General features: G+C 41.9%; 1 protein-coding gene across 6 annotated transcripts in view; it reads right to left on the reverse strand.

Moving 5' to 3' along the window:
* The window catches only part of igsf9bb (immunoglobulin superfamily, member 9Bb), an 82222-nt gene that overhangs the window by 37507 nt on the left and 25681 nt on the right, over window positions 1-19034 (reverse strand). For all 6 annotated transcript variants that reach the window (XM_079565555.1, XM_079565556.1, XM_079565554.1 and 3 more), the window contains exons 2-4: window positions 16325-16516; window positions 7616-7762; window positions 185-336 (exon numbers count right to left, since the gene is read on the reverse strand). In XM_079565555.1, coding sequence (XP_079421681.1) covers window positions 185-336; window positions 7616-7762; window positions 16325-16516 — 491 coding nt within the window. The remainder of the gene's footprint in view (window positions 1-184; window positions 337-7615; window positions 7763-16324; window positions 16517-19034) is intronic.

Here is a 19034-nt window from a genome sequence, read left to right on the forward strand (position 1 = left end):
TCCCTTTAAGCGTTATGCTATAGTCTGCGTTTTGAAACACAAGCTCGGGCCCTCTATGTCACGGTTCAACATATGTGCACCGTGTGTCATGTGATGTGTTGTGATCTGCTGCTCCTTACAACTGACAATGAAGCACAGATTATTTACCATTAAGTCATTCAAGGTCTGCTAACTGTGACATTACCTTGTACTTGGCACTGCTGACCATGAGCTTGCCTTCTCGCAGCCAGCTGACAGAGGGTTTGGGATTTCCGAAGGCCGTGCAGGTCAAAGTGATGCTACCCCCTTCCTTGGCTTCGACGTATTGAGGCGGAGTGTCCGTGAACGTGGGGGGAGCTGAGGAGCGACAAAATAAGAGTGTGTCAGTGTTACCATGACAATTGGATACAATCAATTGGCGACACAGCCCCACTCTGAACCGTGGTCGAGGTGAGGCATAATTTGTGTCCCCTGAACAATGGACTCCTCAGCAGGGCTTTGCTAATGCATGTGTTGCCTAATGACTCTGAGCTTTGCCCCGGCCCTGAACAAAAACTGCTCTAATCAGTGAAACCATTTTAGTGCTAACAAGAAGTAGGTATGACAGTCTTGAGGTTAAATTGGCCTCTTGCTTGTGTGTTGCCATCTGAGTCTGACTACAAGAGCATGAAGAAGCTTCTGGAGATGTAGAACGTCATCTACTCAATCAACCCAGTATAGAATATTGAAAATTGCAGACAGTGAAATCAGACACAGACACTGAGCACTGCCATAATGGAACTTCTACCTTTACTTCCCTGCCCTTCCATCTCCACGTCTCCATCGTTTTGACATTGTACCAGTGCATAAAACGACATAAAACATGAGCACTTTGGGAAGATAAGCTGCAAAGGAGCAAAGGCTGTAGCCGAAGCCCTAATATTTATAAGATATGTGCCGACACAGCACATCTGTCAAAGCACAAATTGCACACAAAGTAATGGAGCTGACATTTTCAAAGGAACTACCTTTGTCATAAATTGGACTTGGTCTATTGTCTTTCTCAAGGACGATAAAGTTTCCGTGTTCTTTTCCTTGTTCAAAGTAAGACACACTAAGTTCGGACAGGTTCTTCTAGTGAAAAAGACCTATATTTTAGTGCAAGGCAAGCTGCGAAAACCCATTTATGAACTATCCCCTGATCCAGATAATAGACATGCCGGGACATCTTTCCAAACCTCACTGTGGGACTCAGCACATTTAACCCGGACATTGTATCAGTGATCCAGCACAGATTTACTTCATAAAGCTCTGTATTGATATTCTCAATCTAATCACCTTAGAACAGAGGCTGATCTGCTTACGTGTGTAATCCCGCAATATGTAGCCTTTCCAGACGTGGCATGTCGCATGTGCAGCAGAAACAGAGGGGCCAAATCATCATTCTTTGGCCGCTGATCAACAATAAAAGTTTATTTCCTCAGGGGTTACAACAATCAAAGGCAGGTCTGTAACTCACACTATAGAGTAGCATGTCCTCGTCTTACTGTGTGTGCTCACTGACTTTTATATGTATTTTGAGGCAAAACCTGGAAAAAAAAAGGGTTCAGATTCGATGTAGTTGATGGGAGTGGACTATCTGTGACTCATTATCAATGTATAATGGGTTAAAATGGATCAGGTTTTAAGATGGATTAAAGAAAAATAGATGCTGGTTATTACACAGATAGAGTGAAGGTGGTAGACACCTCCTGAGTCATCTTTAACTGCATCCTGTCTTGCACAAGCAGCAGGTGATAAGTGGGCTTCATAAATCTTCTGTGGCAGTGATTACCATAGTGAGGTCAGAAACGCACTGACCTATATTCTAAGCTGTGGCATACAATATGAGAAAGCCACTAAAATTATACCGCAAACTGTGTTCCACAGCAGGCAGCCGCAATATAAGAGACTACAGCGCCGGTAAATCTTTACAATGGTTAAATTGTAAAGCGGTGCATAAGCGACAGAATGTGCAACGCCTAAAAAACACAAATCAAACAATGAACCTGCTTCAACGTCGTTGTAGAAGAGCATTATTCTAAGTAAAATCAGCTTCAGAGGTAGCGGATTGTAGCGGATTGCATGTTGAGTTTGGGCTGTTCACATAAAATAATAATAATAATGGCTTGCACTCGTATTGCGCTTTTCAAGCCTGTATTACCAAGTTTCTCAAAGCTCTACACCAGTGTTTCCCAACCAGGGGTACGGGGACCCCTGGGGGTACTTGAGCACTTAGCAGGGGGTACTTGGAATTATTTCAGATAAAAAAAGACGGTGAAACTAAATAGAATTTCAATATGAATTTCAAAGGAAAGTTAGTTTTAATTATGTTTTTCAGTAAATGGTTTGATTTTGAGAGTATTTTTGCTTAATTTTGAACACAACACACTGTTAAATACTGTATAATATTAATTTAGTTGGTCACTTTGTAATAATATTGGCAAAATCCTCAAGGTAGGGGGTACTCAGAGTATAAATCCACGACTCAAGGGGTACGCGAGGCAAAAAAAGTTGGAAAACCACTGCTCTACACTGTAGTCATTATTCAGTCACTCCATACTTGGTGGTAGTAAGCTACTAATGTAACCACAGCTGCCCTGGGATAGAGTGACGGAAGGGAGGCAACTAGTCTGTGCCATCAGCCCCTCCAACCACCACCAACCACTCACTTACTCACACAAACTGCATTCATTCTGGCCTATTGCACATGTCTTTAGTGGTAGGGGAAACAGCAGTATCTGGAGGAGTACATGTACTGTGAAGCACAAGCGCTAACCACTGTGCTAACGTGCCGCCCTACAGTATGCTTTAAATCTAATTTGTTGTTGGTGCATGAGAGGAGAAGCGCGTACTTTCTTTATTTTCTGACTGACTTCGCTCATGTCCACAGTTGTGTGTGCTTTTCAAACAGTGTATTAAGTGGTTGATTTTGCATGAGGTTTACATGCCGTAGCTGACAACCGGTGTGTGTGCATTATCTCATCTTGTTGCAATGATTTCAGCTTACAATATACAAAAGATTTGATGAAAAAAAAACTGGGCAGCAACAATCACCGGTTCTTATCTTGCCCCTGAGGGCACGCTGTCGTTGTGTCTCCTCTCACGGTGTCTCTTAGCGATTGTAAGAGAATCTTATGTTAATAGAAAGAAAATCATGTGTGTCAAATCCTGTAGCTAATCAAATTTATATTTAGGAATCCGTAGAACTTGCAGAGCTCTTTATCTCTGCTGCAAGCTAGTGCTGCATCCACAGGCTGCTTATAGCTTAATGCCAGAACCATTTTAATTCATATTTTCCAAACACACTTTTACTGCTAAATGTCTTAATTGCCATTTTCCATGAATATATATGTCACCCTGAGAGTGTGAGGCTGAACACTGGAGGGAACAGGACGTGAAAGTGCAATGCAATAAAGGAGAGAAAGAGTGAGAAAGCGGCTGATGTGGAGCTACTGCAGAATTCTGCTGCAGTAAAAAGGGATGGCTATTTTAAGAGGGGCATTGCAAGTGCAACCCTTAGAGATATCAACCTTGCAACTTTGCCTTCACCCCACAAAGGAGTGCTTGTGTGAAAGAAGAAAGAGAGCCCGGATTCTCGAGCGCGGCACAAATATCCACTTCGATCAATGTTCAGGAATGATATGATTTACTTCCTAACGACGCGCTAACCTATTCCGCTCGCCCCTTTAGAAGTCATCTAAGGGCAATGTCAGTTCACAGGGATGATCAGAGGTGAAAATTGGCAGACTAAGCTATGAGCGTGATATAGCACTCTCCAAATACAATCTATATGCATCTCGGCTTGGATCTCTATGCATGGCTTCCTGCCCTAACGCCAGCGAGCTGACAGCTAAAGTGCTCAGAGTAATCACTGACAAGCGCTGATGTTTGACAATGATAGGGAGAGGTGGATTGCAAATGGGCGGCTATAAATAGACATGCTTGTTATTATCAGGCTGCTTGGTTGGCCTTAAGTATTCTTTTGGTACATACAAGTCACCGTTCGTATTAATGGACGGGTAATGAGGAGACTTTGTCTAACTGGCAGGTGTTCACCCTCCACTTACTGATGAATTCAACTTAATTACCCCAGGCTAAAATCTGAGATATGCATCCTCGGTCTGTAGTTGTGGTGGAGAGTGGGCGGCTGAGTTTCAATGACATTTGCAGCTGAAGAAAGGGCTGAACAATAAAAAGTGTGCAGGACCTTTCTGTCCATTTTCTTACAACGCTGAGTCACCTCACATTGGGTATTGTAATCTACAGTGTCACACACATCTTACTTTGCAGACAGAAGCTCCGACTTTCTCCCAATTGAAGACATATAGAAAGTTAATATGTTACAATATGAATTATGGCTTGCTATCATATTGTGGTTCACAAGCCTGAGTTGGCAAGCTTCTCAAAGCACTACACTGCATAGAAAAGATTGTAAGACTCACTCGAGCCACTGTCACCACTGTGAAAGTAACATAATGAAGATATTTAACAAACGCCAAACATTTGAATGGTTTTGTTGCCTGTGCACTGGCCTCAGACACACTGTGGTTGGCTATCATAACTTGGCACCGGTGTGAGCGACTTTTCGACCACCTGCAAGATTCTCCTGGCTGCCTTCATGCACACTGAAATGAGTTTATGGCCTGAGTGAGTGCACATGTATAAATTTCAATTTTATGTCTCTTTGCACAGGACAGCCACAAAGCTCAAAGGCCCCTGCAACCAATACATCAACAGCTTTTATTATTCATGTGCATAACTCTGTAGTCGACTTACGCACCATGCATATTACATGTACATGCAGTACACGAGTCCGCAGTGACACAGGCCTCACGCGGGTCATATGCTGGGACCGGACCATGCAGCTGTCCCATCTGACTGAATCCATTTAAAAACTGGACTCTTTCTCTATGTCATTTGTGGACTTCATGAAAATAAGAATGTTTATCTATTTGGATTTGCAATCGCCATAGTATAAAGGTGCTGCTGTTGGACGGCATGGTGGCACAGCGGTTAGCACTCTGTGTGGGTCTGTGTAGGTTTCCTCTGCTTCCCCCTACCACTAAAAACATGTACAATAGGCCACATGATGTGTGTGAGTGAACGTATGGAGGTGGTCAGATGGCGCAGATGTGTGCAGTCGTGACAGCGCTTCTCTCAGTCTTCCCCAGGGGAAGCTGAAGCTTACCACCACCGAGTATGGAGTCTCATGTAAAGCGCTTTGTGACTATGCATGTGAAAGGCGCTACATAAATAAAGATCTTCGTCTTCTTCTTCTTCTTCTGTTCATCCAGGGGTTTGGAAAAAGCAGCACAAAGCCAGAAAGTTCTTATAAATGTAAACTTCCATAGTAAAAAAAAAAAAAGCTTAAAAATCCTCTCTATCTATATGGCCTTATGTTGTCATGAGAGAATCTCGTGATAAAAAGCAGACAGAAACCACATCCTAATTACAACATCAGGCACCAGTGCACCTTTATATTTCTGCTGGATACTGACATCTCTAATGAATATGAATATTTATCTACACACAGTTACATCTTGTGCCATCAATTTTACCCAGTCTTGTTGAAAACTAGACAAATTATTCAGCGGATTGTAAAGGTACAGGTCTAAAACTGTTCCCTTCCTCAGCTGGGGCAGTAACGATTTACTACATCACACTGTGTCAAAACGTCAGGAAACGACAAACTTCTGCGAGGCTTGTAGAGGGAGCGGAGCAGTCAGCTGTGTCCTGTACTACACTAGTTTCTGTCCATAGAGAGTTTCTCCGGAGCCAGGCCTAAAGCAGTGACAACTATGAAGGCAGCAGAAGTCTGAGCCCAAAGCCTGGGAGAGGAGGCAGAGACAGAGGGAAGTCACACAGAAGAGCGGCTCTGATGAAACTGAACTAATGTGGTGTGACCACAGAGAGGGTGTGTGAGGGTGGGACAGGCCCTGTGTGTCTGTTACCACAGCAACTGCATCCGAACATGCCCCTGATCACGTAATTTGACGATTGCTCCGGCTGCCAAAAGTAAAAAGTGAAAGAATATTCTTGGTTTCTGCAGTGCCGGAGTCCCGAGAGGCGTTGGTCTTGTGCTGCTTACATTCTCTGTCTCATCTCGCTTCCATTTCCCAGAGTTTTTACGCTTTTTAGAGAGGTGATCCAGACGTAGTGGCAGCCCGACCTGACTCACTCAAAGCTCATCACAGAAGCAATTTTACTGATAATAATCATAATGAGCAGAGACATTGACCAAATGAACATGCAAGATTCAAAATCAGAAGAATTTCAGTCAGTACAGTTTGTCATCTACAATGCGGCAAAAGCAAACTGCAGTCCCATCTTCAGTCTTTAGTGGACATGCCATTTTATACTATTCTTAGTTGTTATGCTTAAAAAGGTAACATTTCGATGGCTGTGGCTGTTCTTCCTTGTCGGGCTGTGTAATATGTGCAGACCAGTTAGACATGTCGTGCACAGAAGGCTCTCTGGGTCATCCAAATTTATATTTCTGTGCCGGCACCCAACAGTGGTATAACCTGGCCAGCCAGACTTCTCTTCCTATTTTCTACAAAGATTTCAGTCTGTATTTTCTTGAATTTAAATGGGAGAAAGACAAACAGAAAGAATGACTTACCCAGTGCTGGAGGCAGGATTTGTTTTGAGATTTGATTTTTCAAATTCACAAAGGCACAGGGGTGTATAATATATTCAAAATCTATGACAAAATAGCAAAAAGCCCCTTGTGCAGCTGATAAAATAGTGGTTACTAGTGAAATACTGCTCTGTCCACAAAGTTGCAAGTTTGAGTTCCAGCACAGGGATGTTTCACACCCCCGTGCTGTCCTACCAAAAAAAATCTCCCCCAAAAAATGAACAATAAGGGCCAAAGTCTTCTGAGGAGACTAAAGTCCTTTGCAGTGAGCAGGCCTCAGCTAAGGACTATTTATGACTTTGTGGTAGCCTCTCCTATCCAATACGCTGCCGTGTGCTGGGCCCCGGGCAGCACAGAGTGGGACAAGAACAGACTGAACAAGCTGGTCAGGAGGGCCAGTTCAGTCCAGGGCTGCCTCCTGGACTCTATGAAGGAGGTGAGGGACAGGAGGATATTCGCCAAGCTCACCTCCATCATGAATAACACCTCTCACCCACTGCACGGGACTGTAGAGGAGCTGAGCAGCTCTTTCAGTGGCAGACTGAGGCACCCTCAGTGCAAGAAGGAGTGCTACTGCAAAGCCTTCATCCCCACTGCTGTCACACTGTACAACAAGACTGTAAAGTAACATGTACAATAACCCCATTGAAAAAAAATACATGCAATAATCTCTGTATACGCCTCTTTATCTGCGTCACTTGACTGTAAACCTGTACTGCTAATACTGACATTTTTTGTTATAGTCTGTTTATTTTATGTTTTACTGTTAATACTTTTTGAGCCCTTAAAGTTTTTGGTAGTCATTGCATATAAGATACCTCTATTTACTATTCAATTGTTTGCACATTTCCTATCTATCATACACACCCTGAGTGTTTCTGAGAGCTGAATGTAACCAGTTAATTTCTCCATTGTGAGATGAATAAAGGCTTCTCTTATCAAATTATATCTGAACGTGTATCTTGAGTGCCTTACCGTTGACAGTGAGGTGCACCCAGCTGCCGTTGTGAAAAGTGTCGTACTGCTGCTCCAACATGAGCACCTTACACTCGTACCAGCCCTGGTCGTCCGAGCGCACGTTCTCTATCCGCAGGGACGACTTTCCGTGCAGAATGGCCCTGCCTAAGAGAGAGAGGGACAAGGACAGGGAGTCAGTCAGAGGGTAGCGCGCGGAGGTGAGAGCCACCAGTGCACTGAATTTAATAAGGCTAATGGTGGAGAATGCACTAAAGACAATTCTACACACAGCTCAGGTAAAGAGTTCACGGAGTACAGTGGCATGTGTGGGTGTCAAATCAAATCGCACGCACACGGACGGCAACAAAGCCACTGCAGCAACATCAAAGGCGCAGAGCTGAACGTGTGTCGGGCCTGGCTGCTGCTGGGGCTCCTCATCTCCATGTGCGAGACATCTATTTTAAAGACGTACCGAGGCAAGGACAGGTCACTGCGATCTTTGAGGAGAAGGAAGTGCTCAAGTCCACGAGGAAGGGCCCTTTAGGTGACAGAGCAGTCACTATCCATCAGCGCTGATGTGCAGGCTTTAGAGTCAGGAGTAGCTGCTTTTGACTTTTGCAGATCCAAAGCCCAAAGAGGGGATTGATGGTGTTGCTTAGAGCCATCTGGCAACTGGATATTAGCAGATGGTGACTTGCAGTAAGGTCTAAACAAAAGGCTTTCAGGGAACACGCACCGGCTCAATACGTCAGCATTATCAAAGCCTGGATATCCCACATTAATCCTCTCACACAGCTCTATCCTACTCACTTTGGGGATACTCCTAAGGATTTTGTGGCTTGTGGCACAACACACATGCAGGGGATGATACACAAAACATTACAAAGAATTAACGATATACAGAAACATGTGTTAGCAAATATAGATACATTACTTATTGGTTAGAATCTTTAATATATTAAAAAGTATGATCTGTGTTTGTTTCATTGTAAAGAATGTAAAATGATTTGCTTGCAGCTATTTTGTTTTGAACCGTTGTATACAAGTGAGGTTGGGTTTGTGGCTCTGTGTTGTGATGCCCATGTAAAATATCACACCACACATGTGACTCAGCATATAGATGTCCACATTTGTAAAGGGCATGTATTTAAGGCTTCAAGACATTTATTCAACATGACAAATGTGTTTATTTCTCAAAGATCAGATGAGCCCTAGAGTGACGTAAAAAAAAAAAAAAAGAAAGAGAGAAAAAAAGCAGTTTTCTGACCTTTGATCTTCGCATATTTATTAGTCAGACATCACATTAGCTTTTTCTCTTGCCTGTCAAACAGACAGCACTGAGTATGTGACTCATTGGCAAACTTTTTCACCTTAAAGGGACTGTATGGAGTTTAAAATTGTTACAATTATGTATTTTCCTCACCACAACTGCCTCTAAAATCCTGCACTGTCACTCAAAAACGTGTTACTTCGGGTCCGAAGTGCCGTAATGCACGAGCTTAATATAGAGACTGCAGTTACGCGTAAGTCCTGAGGTGGCAGTAGTGAGTATAAAATGACCAACTTGCATCTAGTCTCTTTAAGGATAGTGGAGTTTACATTAGGTGTCTTTCAGGCGTTAATACAAATCTCACCCATCAGGGAGTTGATAAGATAAGATAATCCTTAAAATAGTCTTGTGTATTTCCCGTCCTGACAGTGGAGGCGGCTTGAGAGTGGAGCCCGCGGCGTTCGGGACCTCACAGTGGAGGCCTGCAGGCAGGACCTCTTGAATTTTTCTCTAATAATTATACTCATTATTAATACTTGGCCGACATGAAGTACTAAAATTCAAAACATCTGCTCACATTTCGTTAACCAAATATTCACAGTTTTCTATGGGAAAAGCTCAACAGCTTATTAAGGGGATCTCCAACCAGTAGCTCTCGTTCGCCCAAGGCTTAAGAATCACATTTTAGACAGAATCTGCAAACTTTTAGGAACATAAAGTAGAGTATAAGGACACATTTTTTTGTTGAAATAGCATAATAGACAAGCCTCTTTGATGCATTAGTAGCTCGCTGTCACATAAAAGTACCTCATCATGTAAAAACCTTGGAGACCCTGTGCTTACAATACGTAAGTGTGGCATCTCTAACGCTAATACATTAGCTTTGTCTTTCAGCTCATGTGTGTGCTCAGATACCGGAGTTTGTTTGGTCAAAACATATGATGCGATCAACCTCTTAACCCCCACATGAATCGAGCACATATTCTCCAGTTTGGCATTAACCAAATCTAAAAGCAACAAAGTGTCCAAAGAGCGGCAAAAAAGTTCCAATCCGTTTGTAGGTCTTAAATGAGGCTATAGGCTTCAGGTTTGATTCCCACCTGGACGGGGCCTTTCTGTGTGGAGCTTGCATGTTCTCCCTGTTTCTGCGTAGGCCGCAGCACGTAAAGTCACAGCGACTCACCAAACCTTCATCTGATATAATTTCAATGGACTTCTTGCATGAATATGATGGAATGTAGAATCTACAACACATTATTTTAACATTATAAAACCCTGTATAGTCCCTTTAATGTAAAGGAAATCTGTTTTACCTCTTTCCTTTGAGATTTTGAGTTAGTACAGCAGGTAAATGAAAATACTTAGTTTTAACATTTTTAAACTCTGTATAGTCCCGTTTAGGTTAGGGCAGGGGTCACCAACCTTATTTCAGCTGAGGGCTACTTTAAGAGCATTAAGTTGTTCGAGGGCTACCAGTTAAAAACAAATCCTAAAGACTTAAACGTACACTGTTCACTTATAGGATAGTGACCCCATATTATATTAAAATAGCTTTATTTTAAACTCATACCGAGTCACGAGAACCGAAATAACTGTCATTTTAAGAATTAGATTCAAGAAAATGAAGTGTTTTACACTTTAGAAAAAGTCCCAAGGGCTACTGGACATGCCCCAAAGGGCCCGCGGGCACCACGTTGGTGACCCCTGGATTAGGGATTTGGTCAGGAGGGCCAGCTCCGTCCTGGGCTGCCCCCTGGACTCTATGGAGGAGGTGAGGGACAGGAGGGTGTTAGCCAAGCTCACCTCCATCATGGACTACACCTCCCACCCACTGCACGGGACTGTAGAAGAGCTGTGCAGCTCTCTCAGTGGCAGACTGAGACACCCTCAGTGCAGGACGGAGCGCTACCGCAAAGCCTTCATCCCCACTGCTGTCAGACTGTACAATAAGACTATAAAGTAACATGTGCAATAATCTCTGCATCAGCTGCACTTTATTAACTCTGAGTGATTTTCTTGAACGCCGACTGTAACAAGTGAATTTCTACATTGTGAGATCAATAAAGATTTATCTTATCTTATCTCTTATCTTATCTTAAGATTAGGGTTAGTTTGTCAAACTCCACTATCCTTAAGGTTAGGATTAGGGTCAGGTATACAGTTAGTTTGGATTAGTGTATTTATTTACTTATTTTTGAACTCATATTTTTATTGTTTTATACGGAATTTGCACATCTTTTTATTCCGAATACAAACTTAAAAAGGCAAGCGTACAATGTCTGGTTGTTTATAAATGCTTGTACAAGAAATCAAATTAAAAATACACCTCTATTAACCTCTTAACCCCCACCTGATTAGTATAAAGTAATGTTGTTTTGTTGCGGTGACGTCATGGTTGGAGCTCCACTTATCATTGGCTGCCAATATCGGCAACCGGCCAATCCGGGAGCAGCAGGCCTTTCCCATCCTACAAAAAAAAAAAAAAAAACGCCCCTGCCCCCACCCAAAAAAAGTTCTGACAGTGGAGCCTGCACCAAAAGCGACTTCACAGTGGAGGACAGCACTAATTCAAACACATTTAAACATACAGCAAACTCTTATTCATGGAGCTTCTTCCACATGAACATAGCACAGACATCCTTTGACAGTGAATTTGAATGATATGAGGCTCTTTCCATCTGTTTCACTGGCAAACTAATGCTGATTACTGTATGTGCTACTGTACTCACCAAACCAGAGGCTGCGGCTAAAGCTGTATTGCCCTATATAGTACGAATCAAAGGAGTAAAAATATAGGCCATCTGTGTCACCAGCTACTCCTTCCTCACCAGCTCACGGAAGAAGTGGCCAGGCCAATTTGCTCCTTCAAATACTCTGCGGAGAAGCGGCGGTGTGATTTTGTGATGTGATTAAGGCCAACTGGAGATGAAGTCCAGGTAAAAAAAATTCTGCACACTTAAGCAGGGTCACCGGAGGGCTGCGGTGACATTTAAAAGGACGATCTGCATAATCTCTGGCCCCGTTTTTGAAAACCGTCTCTCTGTTATATTTCAAACCAATTTGAATCAAAGTCACTACCGGTCTTTCTAAGTAGAACGTTAAACTCAGAAATAACAAAAGCACTTCTTCCACCTTGTAGGAAAGAAAAGGTAAAATGTGTGATATACAATTTGCACTCGGGCCTTATTACGCCACAGGGACACTGAAAAGGAAGTGGACTTGGTTGCCAGCCAGCTGTGTGGTGAATCACGGCTCTAAAATGAAGCTGCAGCCGACATCATTTGAACTTTACCTCACAGTCATTCAGTGTCCTGTACATTCACTTGAATCACATTTCAAACAGGCTCAATACAGCATTTGAATTCCTCAAAGAGAAACTTCTTCTGTATTTGACTTCATTTGATTAGTTGTGAGAGTAATTAGGGTGGGTGTGGTGGTTGATTCATGGCATGGCTGACCTTAAATTACTTTAATTTCTACCATATAACAACCTTAATAAATGTTAATGACGATTAGGGTTGGACACCATGACATTTTTTTAATCAAGCATATTTAAAGAGTTTAGTGATGCAAGGCTAGTGCTAGGCTAGTGCATGTCTATGGTAACTAGTAGCCTGCATTAAAAACAGTCTAACCACTTATATTTGAGCAGCATCAGCTTCCTGGTTGTAGCTACGCAGCGGCGGAGTGATCTGCTAGGTTGCCGGATCTGCAGTAGTTTGTTTACCTGCGGCCGCATTACTACACTTTTTACTAATCAGATATGGCAGCGTTTGGAGGACGACCCCATGATTTTGAAAAGGTTTTTAATGCAGGCTACTAGTTACTGTTAGAGGATAACACTAAATCACTATTTATCATACTGGGACAGGCTGTGCAGTCGTACTATCTCTGTCATAGCTTTGACTGTGGTGCTCAGACTCTTGTGTATCAGTGTGACGCTCTGAGAGGGTACTTATCCCTTTTCTGTGGAAGCATAGACAGACTTGAATGGAAGGACTAGCGCAATGTCTCGAGTTCATGTCTCCGGGTCCCGTACCAATAGTAAATAAACTTCTCCTGAATAAGACATCCAGACTGCTGCCTATTTTTGGATACTGGACACTCTGGATAACTAGGAAATTAAGCCCTATGTAAAAAATCCTGAAATATTCCTTTAATGATACTTGGTTTTCTATACCGATACCTGAACAATACTAATTATTTGTCATCACAGCAAGAAAAGTTAATTTATTAGACAATTTTTTATTTATTTATTTGTATTATTTATTTGAGCTGAAAAAAACCAAGTATCTTCCTTTAGTGCTGTCCCTGGACCAATACGCATTAAAACCCGGTCTCTAAAGATGTAATGCTTTTTTTCCGTACCTGCTTTCGATACTTATATACCAGCATTTAACGGTACCCTGCTCTAATGACGATCATTTGGTGCTTTTCAATCAACAGGTTTATCAATCTCCACCAACTTGTTGACAAAGCAAATTCAATCAATTTAAATCTTACAGCCACACCTATTACTATCGAAGATACCATCTACGGGCTCAGTTTTCTACTTGCTTGTATATAGTATATGAGAATGAGGTTCTTACTCTGTCAAACCTTGTCAAAACATTTCATTCTTGTTGTTATCTTCAGGAAATGTCTGCGTGACTAAATCATTTTATCCAGATTATAGGCGAGCAGAGTCAGACGCCAGATTCTATGCCTTCTTTCTTCTCGTCTTGAGTTTTTCTCATGAATGCAATTGGATTCTTCCTGCCTTATAGCACGATATCCATCTATAGCTCATTAAATTCAAGTCTTCTACTTCCTGCCTCGGACAATAACATGTTTCAGAGCAAAGAGGGACTTGGAAATGACCCATCGAATAATCAGAGTTCCATATTACCCGAATCTAAACTAGGAACAATGCACTCCTATATGTATTACAGTAGCTCCACCACAGCCTTTGCCCTCACAGAGCACAATCGCTACATTGAGGAAGCCATGAAAATAACAGAAATATCTGCGTCCCGGTGCCGTTGTAGAGGTTGACCGGTGAAACGATGGAGAAATGAATCATTCAGCTTAATCTGGCGTTTTTTGTTTTAGTCCAGGAGAAATTGCATTACCGTTATTCTTCCTACCTTGCAGAAAGTTTGAAACCTCTGTATTCACCGCATGATTTCATCCTCAGGGAACAGGAGTTACTGGCTCCTCGCTTCGCTGTGGTCTGACTGATGTAACTCAAACCAAAGCATCCCAAACTGAGCAGAATTTTGTGTCAGGCGTTTAGTGATCTAATCAATGAAGACAGAGTATACAGAACGATTACATAAAGCTTCAGTATTCTGCCACAATCTCCAGCTCTGTCAGACTATCTTTCCTCCTAGAGGCTAAAGGAACTGGAAAGGACACTTTAAAAAGCAGCTTGTCTCTGTATCTGATCCAGACTCCAGCTGGCTTCCAAACCAGATTATGGAGCACATCGCCAGCCTTTATGTGTTACAATTATCCAAGGATTTTAGTTGTTTGTATTGGTCCGGTAACGGTCATTACCATGAAACATTGGCTGACAGTTTGTGCCTCCCACGCGTTATCAATGAGATGCAGTGTGTATTGATTTTGTGCCATGTAGTTTGAGACAATCATTGCTTTCGGACATAACGCAGGCTTTCTTACATAAACATAAAATGCTCAAGGAGTTTTAGACAATGCCGGGCAGCAATTTTCCAAAACATGATAGAAAAAACGCCAAGTAAAACATCAGTCTGTCTTCTCTTTTCTTTAAATAAAGTAGTTCTATTGTGATATAGTAATAAGTTCAGATTTGCCCAAAAATATGAATTAAAATGTTGTTTCTGTCAAGGGTCAGTTTATCAGTTCTTGTTTGGGGGCAACTTACCGACTTAAAGTGGCAGGTGGAGCTACATCATTAAAGTCGCTCGATGCAGATTCTTGGGGATTTCAATTGGCTGATGCCGATATGCGCGGCCAATATTTTTGGCAGATTTTTCCAAATGTCTCGTCTATAACCCTGTATGTTTCTCAACTGTATCAATGCGTCAGTGTCAATGTTGAACTGTGGCATAGGTCTGATTTATTTTGGACATTCATGTTTTGTAGGTACTTCAGAGGGAACTCATTTCAAAGACAAAAATCTGCAGATTCCTAAACAAAAAACAGTAAGTCTTTATCCCTTATGGTTCCAAAATTATAAGCAAAAGTCTGCAATATCCGAGGTGTACAAACCGATTTCATTGTGATGTTTCTCAGTTCCCTTGAGGCCTAGGAAGTTTCCTGAGGTAACGGCCTTTTATCTGTGTTAGATTGGCCAATAGCCGATATTGTTAAATACCCAAAAACCCCAAACTTCTAATATGAATAACAGTGAAACAATTATGTCTCTCAAATATTGATACAAAGGAATCATAAACTGAACAGTGCAGGGCCCGAAATGCTTCCTTGGGGCACACTCCACTTCAGTGTTTAGCAGGTTTAGAGGTAAATCTAAAAGCTCTCACTACAGTATTGGACACATAATGGTGCCTATCATTCTTGCCTTGTAAAATGCATGTCAGTGTTATTGTATTGACATCCTCAGCGCAATAACATCACTTTGTTTGGTAAACTAGTTCTCCGTGTTAACACTGGGGAATTCCACCATTGTTTGGTTTCTAATTTGCTTTGACAGAATGACAGAATAGACACAAGATAAAAGCTCTCAGAGTCCAATGCACTCAACACAGACGGATTATCAAAACATAGGAGAAGATGCTGGTACTGAAAGACTGCTGATGGGAAAATCCCATTCACCTTCTCAGACAACTTCACCTTGAAGACCGAATATAAATAATCTGAAGTGAAAAGAGCTCCAGCGTCCTGTGCAAATGTCATCTCATTAGAGCTGTCAACATTACTTAGTAAACATATTTGTTATGCCTTGCATTACTAAGCGAGCTGCTTATCAAAATTACTCTGTGAGATGTTGACAGTTTTCGTCAAGGATTCAAAAAGCATGCCGATACAGAAATATTGAATAAATTATTAAGGATTATCTGTCTGAAGTTTGCCGCATCACTTAATATTCTCTGATGACAATGATGCACTGAACCTAGTCATCTTTACTTCAATCAATATATTTTGGGCTTTTCAAAATTGTTTGTGGCCTTTGTAGAACAGAATTCCCTTTGAAAACAATGTATTTGTATTTTTATAAATATCTAATTATAGCTATTTCTTCTGTTATTTCACTATCGTAGTGAATTAGTAATAAAACCAACCGAAATAGCCAACCAGCCACCAACCACTCAAACATTTCACTCTTATGAAACACGCAGCTCACAACTGTATTGGCATCCAGTGAAGAGCAGTGTAGACTGCAAATGTTAGGAACACAATAACGGTTACTATAAAATGTGGAACCCTATATGGTTTATTTGTCATCTTTAATATTAATATGCTAGTGTTGTAATTACCTGCATACTCCGGGTCCACATGAGGAGGGTAGAAGCGGAAGTTGATGAAGAAGGGAATGGGCATCCCATACTTGAACCACTCCACCACGTAGGGCTTGCCGTTCAGGGGGCGGGGAACGTCGCATCCCAGGATGACACTCTCTCCTGCACGGGCCGTCACAAACTGGGGCTCCTCTCGCACTCCGTGGGCACCTGGGGAAGGGAAGAGAGCTGAGTGGTCAGGCAAGGTCACAGTCCAAGGTTATCTGCAGACTGCAGAGGGAGCAAATAATGGGGGTGCTGAGATAACAGTAAGACAGCACAGGAGAAGAAAAATCCTTTGATATAAAAAGAGCTGAAAAATAAAATATTACAATGTTATTTCTCATTCTTTTTATTTGTGTATCCTGTGAGTTACCTTATTGATAGTCCTCAACCCAAATTGATATTTGACAACAATTTTATCACTTCACTGCGATCATATAATAATAAAAACAGCTTGTACTGCTAAGCTAATTCCAATAGTTTAACAGGACTGCCATTTGAGATGGTTCTGATTAGAAAAAAACAAGTAAAAAGCTCTACAGAATGAGAGTAGGTGAGTGTTTGTGTGTGATAAGATGAACATGTGCTAAGCTACAGCTTCCATCACTCAGACTGGCAAAGATCGCTAGTGGCAAATTCAATACACTGCCAAGGCCAATGGGCTGGTGGTGGAAAGATTAACGACGCTTGTGAGCGACGTGAACGTGATTCATCTTGACAGAATCTTTTTCATCTCACTTGTCTGTACTGTATGTCGGCAGATAAAAACTCAAAAGGAGGTCAGCGTAACTGTAAAGACCAACAACTCCTCTAATGCTTTTGAGAAATAACTCACTCACTCATTCATTGATGGGGCCCTTTCTGCTGAAACCGGGGACGCCCCTTATCGATTGCAGGCTAATTACTATGTAGCTGGGCTTTATGAGCGGAAACCTGGTGTGGTAGCATTTTACCAGTCGATAGCAGCTAATCAGATGTACTCACTGCTCGTCCCTGTGCGGTTTGTCTGTGAGGGAACTGGCAGTCTGCACATTCCTCCTGCACTGACACAATGGCCTACTGACTGCCTTCGTCTCATTAAGGGAACAGTAAAGGGCCATGCATCAAGTTGTGAAGGCTGGTAGAGAAACACACAGGGACAATTACCAGCGTTAGTGAGATTTTTACACGTACAACTAAATGCTCTTGGACGTGTTAGAAATGTGCAGTAAGGTGCGGCCACAAATTTGTAAACGAGGGAAAAATGCACAAATGCTCCTGATCCACTTTTGCACATGAGAAAACGCTTATTTACCTCTAAACATGGAACACAGCTGATTTAAGTTTGTGTTCTCCATATTGCAATATTGGATCAATTTGAAGAAACAATAAACAGGCCCCAGTTTGTTTGTTGCGTTTAAATACAAATCACAAGTAATAGATTTGTATTCTTTAGCTTTAAATGTTCAGTTCCAACACAATTAAATATGTAAGGGATAATGCACGACGAGGTGTCCATTATCAGAAATAACTGGACGAGCTGGAGGCACGGAGTCCAGTTATTCTGATAATGGACACCTCGGAGTGCATTATCCCGCTTATATCATGGTCCTGTGAACTAAAACTGTTCATTGGGCAGGAGTTACTTCACTTTTTAATCAGTTTTACCTGAAACTAGTTCCAGCTCAATTGTTTATCGTTCCTATGGAAACACCTGCAGTGGAGTGATATAGAGCTCCACAGTCCCACCCACTCCTGGTCATGTGTCGGTCAATTATTAAAGGGACTATAGGGAGTTTAAACATGTTAAAACTAAGTATTTTCCTCCCCCTACATGTTCCAACCATGTCCTAATGTGTAGAATGAGACCAGACCTGTTCACCACAACTGCCTCTAAAATCCTGCACTGTCACTGAAAAAGGTGTCACTTCGGGTCTGAAGTGCCGTCATGCACGAGCTTAATATAGAAGGTGCAGTTACAAATATGGCCTGAGGTGGCAGTAGTGAATATAAAATGGCGAACTTGCATCCAGCCCCTTTAAGAGTTTAATGGCACGACGCCGGCTAATCAGCTATGTGCTAACCACCGACACCTGCGCGGGTATTTTACAAGTAATAAGCAAACAATACTTGAAAATATGCCAAAATTACTTTTATAATTTTTTAACGGACACCCTCCAGCCAATCAGAACCGAGTTTTCACCCAGACCATGGTATAACAATGAGTTTTCATAGCAGTGCCCATCATTACAGCATTGAAATTCCTTCAGGACGTGCAGCGCCGCTAACGAAGTTACACATTTTCACTACAGTAACCTTGAAGCGAGGTCACAAACTAATTGTCTGGATCTTGCGTTTGAACTAAACAGAAGATGCTTATCTGGTAATTAGGTCTAATGGTAATTGCCAGGCTGATGGAATTAAAATACTCCGATTAACAGTGTAATCAACAAACAGGGGAGTAAGGGTTCCTCTAAATCCAGCCTCTAAGCATCTTAATGCAAATGTGGATGGAGCCTGTGTCAGGAATCCTCTCGAGGGTTGAGCCATTATGGAAAAAATATTTCATTGCGATTTTTCTGAGAATTAAGTGTGTTTATACAGATACACAAACAAGTACACACTTTACCAATCCAAATGAGACAACCAAGTCACACAAGAATCACATGCATATCAGAACATGTGTAGGTAGGTCTAATCTGTTAGC

This window comes from Gobius niger, assembly GCF_951799975.1.
Source record: "Gobius niger genome assembly, chromosome: 11".
In the NCBI taxonomy this organism is placed as follows: Eukaryota; Metazoa; Chordata; class Actinopteri; order Gobiiformes; family Gobiidae; genus Gobius; species Gobius niger.